General features: G+C 42.9%; 1 protein-coding gene across 2 annotated transcripts in view; it reads right to left on the bottom strand.

The window, feature by feature from the left end:
* The window catches only part of kazna (kazrin, periplakin interacting protein a), a 121,278-nt gene that overhangs the window by 90,502 nt on the left and 10,272 nt on the right, over nucleotides 1–20,504 (bottom strand). For both annotated transcript variants that reach the window (XM_086110018.1, XM_086110023.1), the window contains exon 2: nucleotides 11,155–11,312. In XM_086110018.1, coding sequence (XP_085966144.1) covers nucleotides 11,155–11,312 — 158 coding nt within the window. The remainder of the gene's footprint in view (nucleotides 1–11,154; nucleotides 11,313–20,504) is intronic.

The following is a 20,504-nucleotide window of genomic DNA, read 5'->3' as shown; positions in this document are numbered from 1 at the left end:
ACTGTTGGCACACTCGTAGGCCAGCTGTGCATAAAAAAAATGTCATTTTCTAAACCAGTAATCGCATCAAAACCAAGTTCCCGTGAGAGACAAAACACCTCAGCCATGAACATAGCGAGGTCAAGCCAGTTGTAATTCCAACGTCCGTTTTATCACTCTTGCTCTGGATATGTAAAGACTCGGTCGCGATGGCTTCAGATGCTGACGATAGCGAACGCAAATGGAGCAGAAAAATAAGCAGCCTCCGAGGCTGGATCCGACCCACTGCAATATGATTGTCTGCCGTGTCACTGGAAGGCTACGACGCACATGTCATGATGCGCTGTCGTGACCGTGCACGCCGCCATCTTGGGTTAGCGCTCATGAGGGGGGAAAAAATGAAAAGGGTGACCCGACAAAATAATTTGAATTTAACCGAAAGCATTGAAGGTGTGTGTGTGTGTGTGTGTGTGTGTGTATGTAACTCTATATATATTTATTTGTATGGTCGGCACGGTGGTGGACTGGTTAGCACGTCAGCATCACAGTGCAGAGGTCATGGGTTCGCTTTCAGGCTCCGGTCTTCCTGTGTGCAGTTTGCATGTTCTCCCCGTGTCTGAGTGGGATTTCTCCGGGTACTCCGGTTTCCTCTCACATTAACCTGCCACGCATGTTTTTGGAATGGGGGAGGAAACTGGAGTACCCAGAGAAAACCCACGCAGGCACAGGGTGAACATGCAAAGTCCACACAGGAAGGCCGGAGCCGGAATCAAACCCTGCACCTTTGCACTGTGAGGCCGACGTGCTCACCAGTCGACCACCGGGCCGCCCTGTAATACTAGAGGTTTGAAATTCAAACTATTTTAATAAAATGCTTTACTGTAAATTCATACTGACTGTTGCCATAACATGTGAGGCAGGTCCCTTATTTGTACTTCATTCCTTTCGACAATATTGCACTCACAGGTGGGACTTTAAAGTCAAGCAAGTGATCAATCTTGGTGAGGATTTCGAGAGAATTGGTCTGAGGAAGACTGGGCATGATTAATTGTCTGCCAGGGTGTCATTTGCTACTTGTGCCCGACCGAATCAGCCAAGACAGAAGATAGAATCCAGTGAAAGAAAATCAACTTTGGTGGAGTGCAAGAGGATTCTTTAGTTTGGGGGAAGAGAGACATATTGGATAAACCTGCGCTTGCAGTGAAGACCATTCAAATGCAAATTTATATGACTAATAAAACCTTACCTGGAAATAAATAAAAAGTATCCGCCTCACAGATTTTTAATCAAAAGAAGTAATCAAGAGAAAAGAAGAATGCCTCAATGACAAGAAGCACGAAAGAAAACATTTTTACAATTCAGTCTGAGAGTTTGATGGTAACATTTTCAGACTTTGTCAAAACCAATGACATTTGTCATGAGAAAAAAGGCAACGAGTGCTGTTTGCTGCTGGCCCCCGGGCCTTGGACCGGTTCCGGTCCATGGATCATTTGGTACCGGGTCGCACAGAAATAAATAACTTACGTTACTTCTGTTTTATTCATTTCGGAATCTGAAAGATATTTTATTTTGAAAAAACTACAGGATTCTCTGTTACATCCGTCTACAACATATCACTCTTGACGCAGGTCTTCTTCTTGGTCACATGATAGGTTACCGCTAAAATGAAACCTAGGAGCTAGCAAAATGAGTAAAAAACAAATGTCTTTGGAAAGTTTCTTTGGGAAGGGGGAAAGGCCCAGCCAGGAGACGGAAGAGGAGCCTGAATTTACACTCTCCGATGGTAGCTCTGCAGTGGACCTCAGCAGAATCTTAACATAAACCGCGCTGATTCTGAGACTTCCATTTCCTCCTGTTAATTAATGCACAACACATATCCAATTCATCTCGTAGTAATAATTGAAAAATGTCAATCATATCCCCGCTCTTGCCGCGTGCATGACTCATTTCACATGTAGTGTCTTGAATTTCAATGTAAATCAAAGTAAGCTGTTAATATCCCTTTACAAGCGATGGGAGACTGCTCGCGCATCTTTTTTTGGGGGGGTAATAAATGCCGTTGCCTCCAGAGAGAGGTCACCCAGCAGCTGAACAGCTGATGGCAGATTTTTGCAGAACTGCGTTTCAGGGACCTTTTCTTATGCTAAAAACTGCAGTTACTTTCATCAGACTGATATTTGCATATTTCAACGAAAAATAAACAGGCATTGTGTTCAAGGCTGGGATGCTCAGGATCAGGTACGTTTTTAACCGCATTGCAGAAGTGATTCCGGGAGAGAATAATTGTCTTTTTTGTGTGTGTGTGTGTTCAATGCCAATCTATGATGAGTATGGAAGTTTGGTTTTGCAGTTGGTCTTACAGACAAGGTGAATGAGCTCAGTTGACAGCATAAAGCATTCCACGTCTTGTACATTTGTCTCTCATTCTTCTATTTACACAACTTTTGGTTGGGGCTCTAATAGGGGTGCGCATAAGCGGTGCGCCAGTGCGCATGAGAACCTTCGATTAAATGATGTCCACAACTTGAAGTCTGTCACCACACTCTTTTCGCACTAGAATAACGCCTCCGTTCAAAGTCAAGTCAGTCGCCACGATTGCTTCCGAAGGCCAGCTTCAAAATAAAAGCCAAGTGAGAGATTGACATCCATGTTACTAGGGGTGTCCAAACTGCAGCCCGAGGGCCATTTGCAGCCCACCTGACTAGACATTACTCTTGTTTTGGTTCTGAATGTAGAGATGGGATTCATGCTGCTCAGTGGGGGAGGGGGGGTCTAATCAAGCAGAATAAAGAGCCGCAGTACACCACAAAACCGAATTTAAAAAAAACAAAACGCGCGCAAGAAGCGGAGTGGTGACATCGCGACGTTGATAGCCATTTCTCCAATTTCGACGCGGCATTTTCTTGATCAGATTCTGATTAATCTGAGTCGGTCTCGCCATTTTCCAGTGGTGGGTATTCCATCAACCTTGATAGAAAGTGCATCAATCGTCACTGACGGACGCCTGTTTTGCTGACTGTGTCAGACGAGGTCGGCGTACTTGCGCATAATAATCAGCCTACCGCATGTGAAGGCGGAAGACTGTCTGTGACGCGGGTCAAGTTACATCCTTTCCGTTTAAATAAAGAAGCAAAAAAAAATAAAATAAAATAAACAGAAAAGACTGATTTACATCCATAGCCAAGTGATCACTCAACAGCATCTGGTGGGTGCAAGTGCCAGTCAACATCTTGACGTCACATTGTTCCGAACATGGCAGCCTGCATTAAATTTAACCAGGGGGATTGTTGTAGCAAATATAAGACTAACACAAAAATGACAACAGCGGATATTTATCAAATGTTACAATATTTCTATATTACCCAATCAATACCCCGAAATGGGCAATTTAAGTCCACGGGAGAATCTACCCAATCAAAAAAGTGCACAGCGGCCCACTTTTTGTAATTTACGTGCAAAGCGAAGTCTCAATCCTGGAGTGTCACTATTGAGAAAAAATAAAATAGGAATAGAATGTCGAGGATGTTACTGGAGCAAGTAGCACCTTTTTTTTTTTTTTTTTTTTTTTTGCGATTCAACTGGATCATAATTGCTCCGAGATGTACTCTAACTTATGAAAGTGCTCTGACAGTGGTCCTCATGGTCCTTCAAGACCAAAGAGTTTGTTTCAAATGTCCCAAAGTGCATGACACGCATAACAGTGAAGAGTGGAGAAAAATCAGCTTCAAGCTTTCATGAGATTGTTTTCCCGCTGTTGAACAACAGAGACAACTGCTGAAATGAAGACTGGCCTCAATTAATGTCTGAGCAAAACATGGAACTGAGCGCAAAGATTAAAACATCATTTAGATTACACTTTTCATGCATGGAATACAGAAAAATGAATCCAAATACGGCTTTGTGTGATGTTGCCTGTCAGACAAACTGTGTTGACTAGCAACCGCAGTTTGACATGCCGTGTTATGGAAAATATTCAAAGGCCCAGAGCTTACATGTAGGACTTTGAAATTTGTCTTTCATGAAACATTCGGGCTTATTCAACACCACGCTAAAACTATTAGTCAAACAGGACATCATATCTAATCCATTCCAAATGAATGCAACTGCCATAAAAGGTCCTAATGAATCATAACGCGTAACAATCTTGTCAGGTAATCATATTGCTGCGGGAGCGCATTAGCTATTATATATTGAACAACCTCCAGCCTGACAAAAGGCTCCGTGTTGTACGTCATCGCTGCAAAGACAGGACTGATTTTGATGCATCCATCTATGCCAACATCACTGTGAAGAAAAAAAAAGGTTGAGCTATTTAAAACAGTGCCTGAATCTGATATCAAAATCAATTTGACTTTAAGTTTGGAGTCAAAGGGTCCTGTTGTCACGTCCGGCGCAAGTCGAGCATAAAGCGTAGATTAAGTGTGCTCCAGGGTGCAGTTTTGTTTCTTTTGGTGTTTTGGTAGACAGGCGCAGCTAGGTAGGGACATTTTGTGGGAGGGAACACATCCGACTTGTTTGCCGTCAAATGGAAGCAGCTCCCCTCATTCCCTTTCAACTCAGTGCATGGTCGACATGGCGGAAGAACCAGCTGGAATGCATATGTTGGATCCGTGCACGTAAAGTACGTTTAAAAGGAACTGCAAAAAAAATCTCTTACATTGTAAATTGTGAATTTCTCCATTGTGAGGCAAATAAAGGTTTTTCTTCTTCTTCTTCTTCTTGGGGCTGATGTAAAGTTGGCCACTGTGGAGTGGGCAAGTTGAGACCGCCTTCTCCCACCGATGGTGCGTCTGTTGTGTGACAACCACAATCCCACCCATAGTTGTGACACGGCTAGGGACATGCGTTTAAAAGTGTATAATTTGTGCAATGGATTCATTTCTACAATGATTCAGAAAAAATTGACCCACGCTGTCAGATATATGAATAATATATGATGACATCCACCACGCACGTCCAAGGAGCACAGAATCTGACTGCCTGCGCCTTGATCGAATCCAACAAAATTGTGTTACACCACCTGCGCCACAACTTAGACCATCCTTTAGCTGGTCTAAATTTGAGTCTACTTTGCGCCACCAAATTGTAAGGGGCAGAAAATATAAAACACCCATGTTCCATCGGAACACCCAGCAAGGCGCAGCGTGGTCTGTTAAATTCCCAAACACGGTGAACTAGACTTGACTCGGGACAAAAAAATGAGTTGCGCCAGTCGCCTGGCGCACATGCGCCTGTTTAAGAACAATTGGGCCCCAAGTGTTGGAAGGTTGTATCTTGTGTGTCCCTGAAGACCACACCGGTACGGTATTAAGGCTCTTTTGAGTTGAGTCGTCGATGCTATTTTAAGGCTTTAAACAAGTTTTCTCATCAACAGACTTGTCACCTTCAAAGTATGTCCTCGCTGGAAACATTTATTTATAGCTCAGTTTTGAATGTTGGATGAGCGGAGGGAAACTGTGTGTGCGTTCTGTAGACCTGTAACAAAAGAAAGCACTTATTGATTTTCGCGATTGAATGTCAGCATTACCGCTAGACACACAACAGCAGGAAGCCTGTTCTTTTTAAACAGTGAAATAATTAGAACACTTTTTTGCAGCCTTTCTATTATGTACATCCTGTATAATTTAAACCCTGCATTAGCTTTTCGAAATATTCTACGACCTTCACTAAGGTTGATAAGTTATGACTGCATTGGGGATTCAACAGCCAAAAGAGTCTGGGGAGGGCAAATAAAAACTATGAATGAAATTAAATCCACCAGATGAAATATCTACAAAGGAGTGATTGAGAAATGTCATCATTCTCATATGCTCAAAACTCAAAAAAAACTTTGTAAGTCAAAGCATCATTCCCCATTGAAATGAATGGAAATACCATTAATCCATTCTGGCCTTCCCCCACAAATAGCTAACAAAAAATGTTTCTTCAACAGTATGTTTTTTAAGAAGAAAAATAACACTCGGTAAAACATACAGTCATGACATAATTAAATTGATTGTAAAAAATAATTAAACACTTTTTGCTGTGGTTTACATATTTCAAGTCAATGGATATTGTGCTGATCCCTCCGGTGTGTGTGCCTTGGCCAACCAGGGGCAGTATAGTAAAGATCTATAGACTTACTTGTGAACATCACATGACGAAATCCAAAAAACAGGTGAGCAATCGGCACTGTGATGTCATTTTCAGTGGAGATGGATAAAAATGGGTGGCCTAAATCATATTCCACAAACAAAATATTAATCAAAATACTGTGTTTAGACTGGCGGGGGTACATCACTCATATTATCGGAAACAAAGATTCTGATTTGACTTCCCCCTTAAGGCAACGTCATGTTCTTTTAAATATACAATGTAAAATTCCCTTGACAGTAAAATTCATCCATGAGTGGCATAAACAGCCCAAAGCCACTCATTTGAAAAATAGCTGAATATCTGCCAAACTGCTGTTTGTTGTGAAGTGAGTTGAGTTGAGTGGAGTTCACTGGCACCACACAGCGCTTGTATCCATCACTTTTGCTCGCGAGTCAAACAAAAAAATTGGACTATAATATCCTGAAAAACTCTTAAGTTGGACATACTATTTTTCATCACTTTCTTCAAGTGTAGACCGTTAATTATCGTCATTAGCTTTTTTATAGTTTGAGTTACACATCGTGTTCCTTGCCCAATCAACTTGATGAGGCTAATCACCCAAAAGCTTGTCAAACGATCCAACTCGGCACTTCAACTCCAATCACAACTACTCAGGTGTGTTTTCACATCACCATTGGAGTGACTCCCAAAAGAAAAATCCATTGGATCTACACAAATCAAACAAAGAGAGCGGCAAGATGTCGTTGGTGCATTACAGAAGTCGGCTGGTGTCAGGGGGATGGTGGGGAGGGCAGACGTTGATGAAGGCGATGCATAATGCATGGACAGAAAGCGCGTACAGGAGGGCCAGCTGAGGTCCCATTCAGAGAGGGACAGATTGACCCTGCGAAACCCATCACATGCTCAATCGTCAGCATCCCCCCCCCCCCCCCCCACCTCGTCCCGCCACCCCGGTGCTCTTGAGACTGCAAGCAGGATGCACTCTTCCATGACTCTGGCACATTTGGCTCATATATGTGGAAGTGAGTCAGATGTGTTGCAATATTAATAGGACACTTCCAGGATAGGTGTGTGATAATGCACATTTATGAGTTCGGCCCGATATATAATGTAATGGGGATGATCATTAACTGAGATAGCAGTTTCACAGACAGCTTTCAACCATCCCTCATTATTGTCAGAAACAATGTTAGCAGGCTTTATAACGGCATTTTGGGGGGAAAGTGTTTGTCCTTTCAGATTTGATTGGCAGGAGCTGGCGGGCTGCCTGCACAATGGTGTTCTATTGTTTCAGAACAACAAAACAATAGAAACAAAGTGCCGCAGGGAATAAGCTATGGCCAGCGGGGGTTTGGAAAAGAGATGGCCACGCGGAATCTCCGTGTACAAACACACACATAATTAGTCTGCTTGTTGGCTTTTTGAACAGGTGCACGAAAAGAAATCCAGAGTGCAAAAGCCGGTGTGGGATTGTTGTTCAAGTGCGGTTCTTCAAGTGAAGCTACTATGTTGGCCAGAATGCTGATGTTATTGCTTGACGCAAGATTAGATTATCTGCAACAAAACAAAGATAAAGGAACAGTCACTCGCTAAACGAGACAGCAGCTTCATGAAACCAGTGAATTTAAGTCCCTTGGGGTCTGATTTTTTTTTTTTTTACATCTCAAGGGACAAAGAGAGGGAGATGATTCACCCGGTAGATTTATGTATTATCGTCTGAAATTTATCCTTTTTATTTTTTGTAAGCAAAGGGATTTATTTGAGTGTTGTGGACAATTCCGAGAAATGAAACTTAAATGCAAAAGTCGTATTGATGTGGAGGTGTGGTTCTATCCGCCAAGCCCATTCCTGTGAAGCACGACATATTCATATTAATCTGCGTTTTATCGATGAAAACATCCCCTGGCATCACAAAATGATGTCGGTGGCAGCAGGGAGAATTAACCTGAACATTAGTATCATCCATAAAAATAAATGGATGAGCTCAATCGATGCTCTGGAGGGAAACAGCTTTGTGTAATAATACTGCATACTGTCAAAAGCCGCATTGAAGACAATGACAGCTTTCTTTCCAGTGGTGCCCTTGAGATACGAATGACATAATTTAAGAGTTGTTTTAATTTATGCTCTCATTTGGATGAATTTTTTTTTGCTTTGACTTTCAAGCTAATGTTTCATATTTTCCAGCGCTGTGTGGTGGCAGTCAACTCATCTCAACTCCATTTACAAGATTAGCACTTTACCAAATACTGAATAATTATTCAAATAAGATGCTTCGAGCTGTTTAATGCCTCAACCGGTTGAAGTTGACTGTTGAACTAAACATAAAACAAAAAGAATTACACCTCGGGTATTTAAAACAACCACAGCGTAGCCTTTTTTTTCCCCCCTGCTAGCTAAATGCTAACAGAAAGTATCTACTGCATGTTGGGGTGTTTTAACCCTTTAAAATGGAAGTCAAGTCAAAAACTTTCATTGCAAATATCTTCTGTGTGCCCCGGCAAGTCTAAACATGGTATTCTGATTAATATTGTCTTGGTGGGATAAGAATTAAGCAGATTAATTCAAGTGTTTTTCAAGATCTGCCCTTTGTTGTCAACTAGAATTGACATCAAAGTGGCTTCCGGCTCACGTTGAGAAGGTCATGTGGCCAAACCCAGAAAAACAGGTGAGCTGTGATGTTTGCAATTCCAGAACAATCAGAATCCGAATCATATTTATTGGCCAAGTATGTAGAACACACAAAGTATTTGTCTCCGGTAGTCTAGGCTACACACGTATCATCATAAACAAGGACATGACAAATAAGTATGGCCGCTTTGACATCACAAATAAACTCATATCTCAAGGCACCACAATTTGACATGTGAAAGATGACATTACTCTTCACATCTTGGAGCTGCTCATCAGTTCTTCACCTTGTCTAAAGCTCCCATTCATCCTGAAGAAAAAAAAAAAGGCCAAAACTTGACTGTGCCTGTCGTGTTTTTGTGCGAATGCACAGTGCATACTGCAGATACTTGAAGAGGATTTACTCATTTAATGAGTCTAAGTATCTTGTCAGTAGCTATTCACTGATGGATACATCAGCATGGGGGTCATATGGAGTCACACACATCTTATTTATCAGCGTCTCCTCGGACAAAAGTCACCCTCACTGACTTGTTTAGATGCATCCACATCCTCCTGTGCCCCAAACGCCTTCCCTACCTCCTCGTTTTCAACCACACATGACTGACAGCTCCACTAATGTAGTCAGAGCTGGTTCCAGCATGAGGAAGGAGAGAGCGAGATAAGGTCAGTAGCAAAGGCTCACAGGCTCAGCAGCAAATTTCCTCCAAGATTCACTGCACAATACACAAAAAAAATGAGGCCCAAGGAGAGGCGATGTGAAGTTTGCTGTCGATGGATTAGTAAAGAAAAAAATTGCGGGGGCTCATTCAAAATGCGGCACACTTACAACTCTCAATATCTTGATGTTTGTGTTTTAAAGAGGGGCGGCCTGGTGGTCCAGTGGTTAGCGCGTCAAACTCACAGTGCAGAGGTCGTGGGTTCGATCCCGGCCTTCCTGTGTGGAGTTTGCATGGGCCTGCGTGGGTTTTCTCCGGGTACTCGGGTTTCCTCCCACGCATGTTAAGGGTATCCCCCGCCTACTGCCCGAAGACAGCTGGAATAGGCTCCAGCATCCCCTGCGACCCTTGTTAGGATAAAGCGGTTCAGAAAACGGATGGATGGATGTCTTCAAGGCTGATGAGTCATTAAATGAGTAAATCCTCTTCAAGTATCTGCAGAGTGGAACCAATTTCACTCATGGCCAACAGCCAATCATAACTAACTCATTTAGTTTGAACCGAAAAATTGACATTTGTTTTCCTGAATGTCCATGTTAGTGGCAAGAGGGTGTAACAAGACCATCTGGGAATTTGCTCGGTGTCACCCATTGATTTTGAGGCGACATTCTAAGAAGATGACGGCGTTAGATGACACCCCTTTGATTATCAGAAGCCCCGCTATAAATGTTGCCCAACCAGGGATCATCACATTTGCACTAAATACCACGCGGTACAACCGTTTCCTCCCCCAAACTGGTAAATTGCATGAAAAGTAACATTGTGCGCCCTGCGCCTTGCATGCACAATGACAGATGTTGGATTAGGGTGTGTAACAACTCATCAAGCTCATTTGAATAATTTTGAATAAACAGCTCATTCACACTCTTGACATTGCCCTCTTCGACATACCACCTCTAATTGGAGCTCCCAGACTCTCATCTCATGCTCCTCATCATCCTTTTCCCGCAAATGGTCAACACGAGTGAAAGCGTCAGAGAAAACAGTGAGACAATGGATATGGGAGGGAAAAAAAATCTCCACTTTGTCCTTCGTATGATGTATTAACAGAGGATGCCGCGCGGGCAATGCAAAAACATTCATTCCCTCCAAATGATCTCAAGAGCCTTTACAATATTATGTATAATTAGGAAATAAAATGTTCAAAGGTACAATAAAATGATTGCAAAATTTTTGCCAAGAAACAGGTCCTGTCCATTGAGCTGATTTAATATTTAATACGATAATCTAAAAAAACATATTTAAACTATCTGTGGGAAAATAGCATTTGTTGCCTGCCCCTGCTTCCAAAATGGAGACTTTACCACGAAATGTGATCATTTAAACGTTGAGAATGTATTTTTTTTTTACATATTTGTACAATTCCTCATCCCAACTACGTGTACAGTGTAGTTGTATTCTCTTATTTTTATTTATCAGCAAAATTTGTTTAAATTTACCCTTAAGTCATGTCGCTGAGTTAACACATGATTTACCCCTTCGTAAATATTGGCTATTCCCACAAGTCACATGGTATTGTGATATTTCAACTATGACTTGGGACAGGGAATAAAATCATGGCACAATCCTGTTTCCTAAATGTATTTATTTATTTTTAATAGCATTTCTTTATTTTTAAAAATCATATTGTGGTTCAATCATTGAAATGAAAAAGAAGAAGAAACATGAATATCAATTTCATTTTCTGTAGCGGGCCAATGCTGCTCCTGAAGAGCGCAAAACTGCATACCTGAGCATCCACGAGGAGGTGTCTCATCAGGGTCATTGACTTCTGCAGCGTCTCCTTCTCGGGGGGACAATATACGTTATCATCCTGCTCAAGTGACTTGGGTCCCGTCACGATGAAACTTGCGATCTGATCGTTCAAGCTGTTCAGGGACTGCACCGCTAGAAAGAGACCGAGACACAAGTTAAAAAACAAAAGGAAACAAAAAAAAAAATACAGCTCTTGCATTGAAAACAGTAAATGGAGACAGGACATTCTGGACATTTTTTATTCTTATTTTTCTGCTTCTTTTCTGCTCTAGTATGAAGGGGCCCCTTGTACACAAATATGGCCATGGAGGCATGCTTTGCTACTCCATAGAGTGGTTGTCTGCCAACCCAGAGGTTGGTGAGGTTCAATCCTTGAGCAAGATACTGAACCCCCACTTGCGCCTGATGCTGTGTCATCAGTAGGAAAATGATGAAACAGTGTAAAGCATTTGCCATTTGCCGTGTTCTTACTGGCCAGGAACAACATAGCAGTAGAAGACCAGATGGAAGAACAAGGTTTCCTTTTGTCACCAACTCCCTTGGCTATCAACACTGTCTCTCATCCAGTATGTTCCTGAGAGCCATCCTGTTTTTGTTTCTAAGTTTTTGCCCCGATGTGTCCTTTCGAGTTTCCTTCCTAGCTTGCCTCCCACAGTGAAAAGTAACCTGCTCGACTGCATTTCCTCCTTCCAGCACACACTTCCTCAGCCCTCTTCCACTTACCATTAAGCCCTCTTTAGTCTCTGAGAGGTCACAGAAAATATTCCAGAGGTCACCCACGCAGTGGCATGGGACAAAAGTAATTTCCATAACTATGCGGGGGGTTTTTCCCCCCGATCACTTTCATTTTATAAACCGCTTTTTCAACCCCTAATGCCTCATTATCCATGTTTCCAGCGTTGAAACCTTCAGATTCACAAAATCGTCACATATAAGACATTGCAAGCGTGTCGAGTCTTCAGTTGGAAGGGCAACTGTTAAATCACTTCTAAATAAAGAAATACAACTCGCTAAATCTGCACAGAGTGGGATGCAATTTAGAGTGGGATTCGAGCGGGGTCTGCAACTATAAAGCATTTTCCAGTCCACACAAAATCCCACGCTTAAAAAAATAAATAAACAAACAAAAAAAAAGCAAGACAGCGTGGATGTACTATATGTGTTACATAACCAGCATTCTTCCATTGTTGTTGACATTTCCAAGCAAACAAGCTTTGGCAGCAGAGATAAGAAGGGAATGAGGGGGCTGGAGAGGGCTGCGTCCCCTCGAGGTGAGAGTGGAGCAGACATCAATGTGTGAGTGGGCTGCTTGTCATGCCAGTGAGCACCAAACACTGAGTGAGGAGTCTTGTCTTACTTATTGAATGGCGGGTTAAAAGGTAAAAAGTCCCAAAAATACAAAATAGGAGGATACGTCAGTTCCTTATACTTACTGCCCTCTAGTGGGTTTGTAATGCACACACAAGCCATTGTGATGGGAGAATGTATGTACCGGTAGCTCGTTTACCACTCATCTTCAACATATGTGTGATAAAAGCTGGCATAAACTTTCTCTTAAATTGAACTGAAGGCTACAATACTTACAAGAAGTTCGGGATATTGTGGCAGCAGCTGAAATTTTACGATGAACATAAAATGCACTAGAACATGAACTTCAATTGACCATCTCGAGACCTTTGGGCTGGTGATCACCTGTACACTGCACGTCTGTAGTCGTACTCATATAAATGCTCCGATACCATGACACCGTTACCACCTACCAGCCTGCCATACAACATTCTGCCCTCGCTGTGCTTGCAGTTTGCAGCTAGCCAGAAAAAAAAACAGTTCCTCATAAAGGGTCAGTGTGTGCTGTTTAGAAGCTCTTGCTGGGAGTTTATTGTAAAGCCAACTCAAAATAAATAACATTGCATCTTGAACAAAAAACAGATCTCCGGTTTCCAAAAATCCATTAGCTTAATGTTAGTGACAAATTCTGAAAGGCCGTGGAAAGGCTGAGGGGGAAAAAAGCATTGACAACGCGGTATAAGCCCTGCGATTGGCTGGCAACTGGTTCAGGGTGTCCCCCGCCTACTGCTCGAAGACGGCTGGGATAGGCTCCAGCACCCCCCGCGACCCTAGTGAGGATTAAGTGGTTCGGAAAATGGATGGATGGATGGATATGCAGTATAAAATGTTAAATGAATATTGGAACACAAATGGTGCAGCAACATACAGAAAGATGATCAGAGAAAGAGAGAGAGAGAGAAGTGTTTTACATCCCGAGAGTCTAATTGGATAAAACACTCACTGGCATATAGATAATTAACAGGCTTCTGAAAAGCTTGCTGATGAGCCGATCATTTGAATTGGCTGTGTTGAAGGAGGGAAACATCTAAAACATGCAGGACACTGGCCCTCATCAAAATATTTCCTTGAGAAAGTATGAAAATGTTGAAAAACTATTTCAGAATGTTGTGTCTGCCTTTAGTTGAGAGAGTTTACGTTCATTGTATCACCCCTTTGCTTCCTGCCGTCTTCTCCTTTTCTGAATTGTCAAACTGCCTTGCATGTTCTCCTATTGAGCAGACGATGCAGAGAAAAAGGAAGAGAAGCCGCGGCGGCGCACTGCCTGTTGGGCCTTTATCTTCACAAGGGAAGACAGTGGCTGCCAGGGGAAATAAAGATCACTTCAGATGAATAATGCTGGGAAGGAATGCCGCCCTGTAAGCCTAATGGGATACGATGCAGTGCCCTCTGATGGAGTCTCGGAAAAAGGGGGCTCATTTCATGGCAAATTGTACATAGCAAAGACATAAATCCATAGGGAAAAAGGATTTACATAGAAAGTGATAAGACAAAAGTCTAGTCATGTCAACAACTGCATTTGCTGTTCTTCGCTGGACAGTATCAAGGTAGTGTTCATATCCGCGCTTTGATTAGTTCCCTAAATAAATGTCATCGGGCCACTCTTTGAGATTGTTTTCATCTTTTTCCACATTCTATTCGAGGTTGGAAGAGTCGCAATGGGAACATATGAAAGTTGACAGTTTGATTTGTCAAGAAATGGTTTCGTTTAAAAGAAAAAAGATAGAAAACAAAGTGATAAAGGAACAATTTCAAATCCTTAATGCGGCGAGACGCATTTGGCAGTGCGATGCAACACTGCCCCCTCCTGGCCAGATCGTGCTTAACAGCTTGTTGCTAATTCTGAACCACGGCACTCGCACTCCATTTAATCAAACCGTAAAAATAAATGCACATCAGTCACATCATTTGGGTAAGGACCATTCCCAGTCTTTAACCTCGTAAATGATGGAACGCTCCAAATACAAGTCTGCCAGTAGACGTGAAAACAGGAATGTCTTGCTTTAATCCAGAGTCATTCGTCTCATGAGGGACTATTCAGTGACCTGCTAGAGAAAATGCAACGTGTTTTGCAATCTTACCACCTGATGAATGCTCAGATGAAGTCTTTAGGGAGCTCTAAGCGTCAACATGCAGTATTCATGAACATACTGAACGTCACGCATTTTGATAAAAGCGCTGAAAAGGATCCTTGTGATAAATGAAAACACAGGGGGACTTTGAAGGTTGTACTTTGAACGACATGCATGAGGTGCGGTGTTGCAGCGTAACAATTCTCCTTTTCATCATAAGAAAGGCTACAAAGAACATTTCGTTCCATGAACTTCTACATTCTTTTTTGACTTAGTTAACTTGTAATTTGAAACATTTTGGAGTCGCTTTGCACTTTGTTGTTATTTAAAAACGCTCGATGACATCACAAAATGGCGCCGCAAGCCCCGTCTAGTAGGAAAATAGTAATTGGGGTCAAGGAAATACTGTGGTGCCTTGATTTTGAGTTTTGTTCTATCCGTGACCACTGTCGTAACTCAAACCCCTCATCGCCCAGTTCTCTTGAGACGGTTTGAAGTCTCATGGAGAAAAGCGCCCCAGCAAGCGTGGGCATACTTATTTCCCCCCGGCTTAGTGCCTGTACGCTGGGGTTCACCCCGATGGATGAGAGGGGAGTCTCCCTTTGCCTTCGAGTGCGGGGACGGGTCCTAACTGTTGTTTGTGCTGATGGACCAAACAGCAGCTTTGAGTAGTCGCTCCATGACATCGTCAATGTCATGGTCTACAAATAGTCTGGATCTCAATCTGAAGTTGAAGAAAATGTTCAGTGACATGACTCTAACTTTTAAAGCTGATCTGGCAAACGCGACCAGAGAAAGTCGGAGCCAGATTGATGAAGACTGCCAATTTTTAAAAAACAGCACAAATGGTGCAACAAAAGGGCGGCCCGGTGATCCAGTGGAATGCGCATCGACCTCACAGTGCAGAGGTGCCAGGTTCGATTCCGGCTCCGGCCTCCCTGTGTGGAGTTTGCATGTTCTCCCCATGCCTGCGTGGGTTTTCTCCGGGTACTCCTGTCCCGAGGTGTGAGCGTGAGCGCGGATTGGTTGGTCGTCTGTGTGTGCCCTGCGATTGGATGGCAACCGGTTCAGGGTGTCCCCCGCCTACTGCCCGAAGACGGCTGGGATAGGCTCCAGCACCCCTCGCGACCCTTGTGAGGATAAAGCGGATCGGAAAATGGATGGATGGATGTCAGATTGATGTGATGAGCCATAGTTTTATCATAGCTCTTAAGTGGCCCAAACTGAGCTAGGAATGACCTATGGGCTTCGTATGTTTGTCTGGTTTTCTAGTATGTTAGATTTATTGGCACGCTGGACATGGAGGTTCAAGGAGGGACCCCAGGTTGACAACCATTAGATCAACGTCAGATCAATCCCATCAACATGACCTCAGCTATGGGAAATTGAACTGCAACCAGGCAAAGGTAACTCACAAAAAGGAGTTTGGAATATTCACACAGCGATTCTCCTATCCCATTAAATGTAATAATAAATACAAAATGTCATTGTTAATTTCATCCATTGTCGATCAAGACAAGCAGCTTTTGTTTGGTACGACGTCTCCTATGAGCTATAAACTCCTATTAAACTTTCAAAACACAAGAGGGCGATTATTTGTTTGCTTGCCAGATATATAAAACATAAGCTTATTTAGGCCAGCTCCTCATCAGTCTGAATGTTTTCATGCTTTCATTAGCTGCTCCGCGCTTGCTAATGCACTCGGCGTTAGCCAAGTACCGTTCATCCCCGGGTTCAGACAGAGTGCATAATCCAGTTACAGAGGAATCATTTCGCACCGACAGTCGCTTCGCGACAAGAAAAATCCAATCCTGTCTCGCCGTGGATGTGACGTTTTAACTTCTGAACTATTTGATCATGGCTGGTGTATTTATTTTACTTGTTCGAACAAGCGAATTAAAAGTCTGCCATGACACCAAACACAAGCAAACGAGCCTTTGCCTCTCGACACTTGGCCCACTTCCAATCTGTCTTTCCAAAGACTTGTCATCTTGTACTTGAGTGATAAACCCAGTTTAGGCTCGTTGTCAGACCACCAAGGATCAATGAAAAATGTCCTTGAGACCCTGAAGATTTTTTTTTCTTGACGGAGTCGTTAAATTTTGATCGATTTTGGCAGTGTTGGGTTTGCTATTTGTTCAGGCCGTGCCGAGTTTTCTTTTTATCCCCCCACCCTCCCAAAAAAAGACCATTGTCTGGAAAAAAACAACCTTAAACCCAATGTTCTGTTGCTACCTGAACTTGAGATCAAGTAATCACGTGTACGATGAAATTTAGTGTGTCTGTCTCGTGATGTAGCTGGTCAGCTGGTCTTTTGGTATACATGTTCGAAAAAATAAAATCCAATGTTAAAGTCAAAAGTGCAATTGTAATCTCACAGTGCAGAGGTACCGGGTTCAATTCCAGCTCCGGCCTTCCTGTGTGGGATTTCCATGTTCTTCCCATGCCTGCGTGGGTTTTCTCCGGGTACTCCGGTTTCCTCCCACATTCCAAAAACATGCATGGCAGGCTGATTGAACACACTAAATTGTCCCTGGGTGTGAGTGTGAGCGCGCATGGTTGTTCGTCTCTGTGTGCCCTACGATTGGCTGGCAACCGGTTCAGGGTGTCCCCCGCCTACTGCCCGAAGACGGCTGGGATAGGCTCCAGCACCCCACGCGACCCTTGTGAGGATAAAGCGGATCGGAAAATAGATGGATGGATATATATATACAAAGCAAGATTATATTTCTTTTAAAATAGATTCATTTGTGATATCCTTTGAAATAAACGCAATGCCAGGTGAAAAGACATTTTTTGGGGGAAAAAAAACCAACCAAAAAACAGGCCTGACTCATGATGCAAATGAAGCAAACAAACAACCCGCTTAATGAAAACACAAACTCCCTAATGGAGATAGCTTGAGGCTAAAACTCATTAAACATTCCATTAAACTTTGGTGCCTGGAGTCTGTTTATGAGCCTCCCATGTTTGTCGGGTCACATGATGATGAGATGAAGTCGCTGCGCAAACATTAATCCGATTTTGTCGTCGCTGTGTCTTTTGTTGCAAGACATCAGATCCGATAGTTATTATTCTATTTATTGCACTAAAATGGGGCAGAAGCTCAAGCTGCTATGTAATCCCTCAAACAATTGCGGATGTTGTTTCAAGTGCTGCACCGAAAAAAATAAATAAATACGAGAATGAGGACAGAGAGACGACGCGAGCTGCTGTGCGAAGCTCAGCAGAGAATAGATCAAAAATCAAGAGGGACTCGTCAGCTGCTGGAGGGGCAGTTATGATGAGCCAGGCAGTGTTTTCACACACACAAAAACACACAAACACACACGCACACATTTTGAACCGAATCACCTCGGAAGCCTCGTCCCATATCTCGCTTGTCTGTTTTTGTTCAGCTCGTTCTGGTGCTAATAGATATGATTAGTCGAGTCTAATGAGCACTACGGAGGAGAGTTCTGATTCCTGTGCACTTAGTAGCTACGTAGCTACACAACCCCCTTGGGAGCTGCTACATTCAGCAAATGATGTGTGCTTTGACTAATTGGACATTGTTTTGCCCCAACACACACACACACACACACACACATTTCTGCAGATAAATCTTATGTCACTATATGAATATGGACAAAAAAGTCACAAATAGCTTTTGGGTGAAAAAGGTCACAAGAGAGGTCCGAAAATTTGCTAAATATAGCTAACAAATTCGTTTTTGCAAACCAGCGTCACTCTCTTTAACTGTTGGCAGCCATGTTGTTAGTGGAAGCAATGCATATCAGCTTTTGAACAATGGATATGTATTTCATGTAAATCAACTGATTTTTAATCCTGCTGAAGTTCCTTTCTATGAAATTGTTTTTTTTTTCTTCTTCTTTGCTTTAAACCACAAACAAGTCAGGTCTGAATCAACTGCTGGTTGCAGTCAAGTAGCACACTCAGTTTCGCCTCCATTACAACTTAATTCTTTGGAATTAAGTGATTACAATGCCCGTCCGTAGCAGCTTCCCCAGGAGGCGGTGGCAGAGTTGTCTTTACACCTGACGAGACCAATTTCTTTCCCAGTCATCACCACTGATGAGTGCTGAGGAAGCTGCAAGCTGCTGTCAGCACAACATCGCCCGAACCAAAAGGGATTACATACAAAACAGCAGTCCACTGTCAAGGAGTTGGGGGGGGGGGGGGGGGGTTGTTTGCTTTTCATCAAGGAGATGCGATAAAACAAAACCGCTCCTGGAGCTCCAGCCGTCCGACTGCATTCCATTTGAATGGTGTCGAGCCACTCCATAAAAGTCTATTAGTGTCAACCTCCCTTCTAATTCCCCGTGAAATTATTAAACAGGAATAACATGGAACTGATGATGAGAGCCACAGACATAGAAATAATCTGATTTATTAACATACGTTTTATAAACAACCATCATCGCATTGCTTTATTGTTTTATTGTATATATGATAGTTGCTTCATGTACAGCACTTTGTATACAGTGATGGCTGTTTTAAAGTGCTCTATAAATACAGTTGAGTTGAGTTGCAGACCATTTTCAGTTCCCAGTTGCATGCATGTCATGCAGAAGGATTTTTTATTTTTTTTGGTTTGTTTTGTTGACATGAACTTTGCGGTTTTAAAATCCCTTTTCCTGATACTTTTTTTGGGGTATTTTTTCAAAATGCTACAGTGTTTGGTATCACATTTTCATGCACCCTGTAACCTGATCACGTGATAAGCTGTCCAGTAGTAACCGCTGTCCCTGAAAGGATGAATGCAATATATTTGTATAAATATGAAGAAAATACTGGATGTGGGCGGCCCGGTAGTCGAGTGGTTAGCACGACGGCTTCACAGTGCAGAGGTACCGGGTTCAATTCCTGCTCCGGCCTTCCTGTGGGGCGTTTGCATGTTCTCCTCGTGCTTGCGTGGGTTTTCTCCGGGTCCTCCGGTTTCCTCCCACATTCCCAAAACATGCATGGCAGGCTGATTGAACACTCGAAACATGCAAACTCCACACAGGAAAGCCAGAGCTGGAATCGAATCCAGTACCTCTGCACTGTGAGGGCGACACGCTAACCACTCGACTACCAGGCCGCCCTGATTAAAAAATACGAACCAACATTGACAGAACAACACTTGCGGCTTGAGGTTGTTCATGAATTTTCTTACGCAGAAAACAATTTAACTACATATTAGCGTGCATCTTTTCTTGGCGTGCTCGAGTTGAACAATGCTGGCATCTTTGGTGTCGTTAAATGTCACACTGACTGCCGGGATGATTGGATGAGACAGCGTTTTGGGCTCAACCCTGTCCAGCAGCAAGATTCTCGCTGCCCTGTGTGATCCTAATGCAACAGCTCGACACCGCCTGATGAAACGCCGGTGAAAGGTGCGATTTGAAATGCCCGCAAGCAGGAAAGGCACAAAAATGAAAGAGGAAGCTGTTATTGTGTCCCATACCCTGCACCTTTGGAATAATTACCGGCATCTATTTCATATTTTGTGGAATGTGTAGAATTGATTAAATTGTGTCCCATTCCCACTTTTATTTTTGTGTCTTATATATAATATACTCAAGCACACGACGTCGGTGTGTCGTCACCTTCAGTCGTTTTTCCTGCGTAGCAACCCACCGAGTCACCAGGCTGTAAAATTTGAGTCACCCATCGATGTCACCACAGCGAAAAACTCAAATCTGCTCATTTCGTAGGCCTTTTGCCTTCCAAAAGCTATTGCACACAACGACAGACTTTGTCGACCTTAAACCATGTAACTGACTCATTCTGAGCTGTGTTACGCGGAAAACAGTGGAGAAATGTGGATTTTGAAGGCTTGGGGCCAACAGAGAAACAGAAATAAAAATGGAGTGTAAGGCTTGGTTGCAACCTGCAAAGGTCTTGTGAAATCAGTCTCAAC

The sequence above is a fragment of the Hippocampus guttulatus genome, chromosome 1, assembly GCF_054856545.1.
Source record: "Hippocampus guttulatus isolate MCC_2025c chromosome 1, RoL_Hgut_1.0, whole genome shotgun sequence".
Taxonomy (NCBI): Eukaryota; Metazoa; Chordata; class Actinopteri; order Syngnathiformes; family Syngnathidae; genus Hippocampus; species Hippocampus guttulatus.
This window is presented reverse-complemented; position numbering and strand designations above follow the sequence as displayed.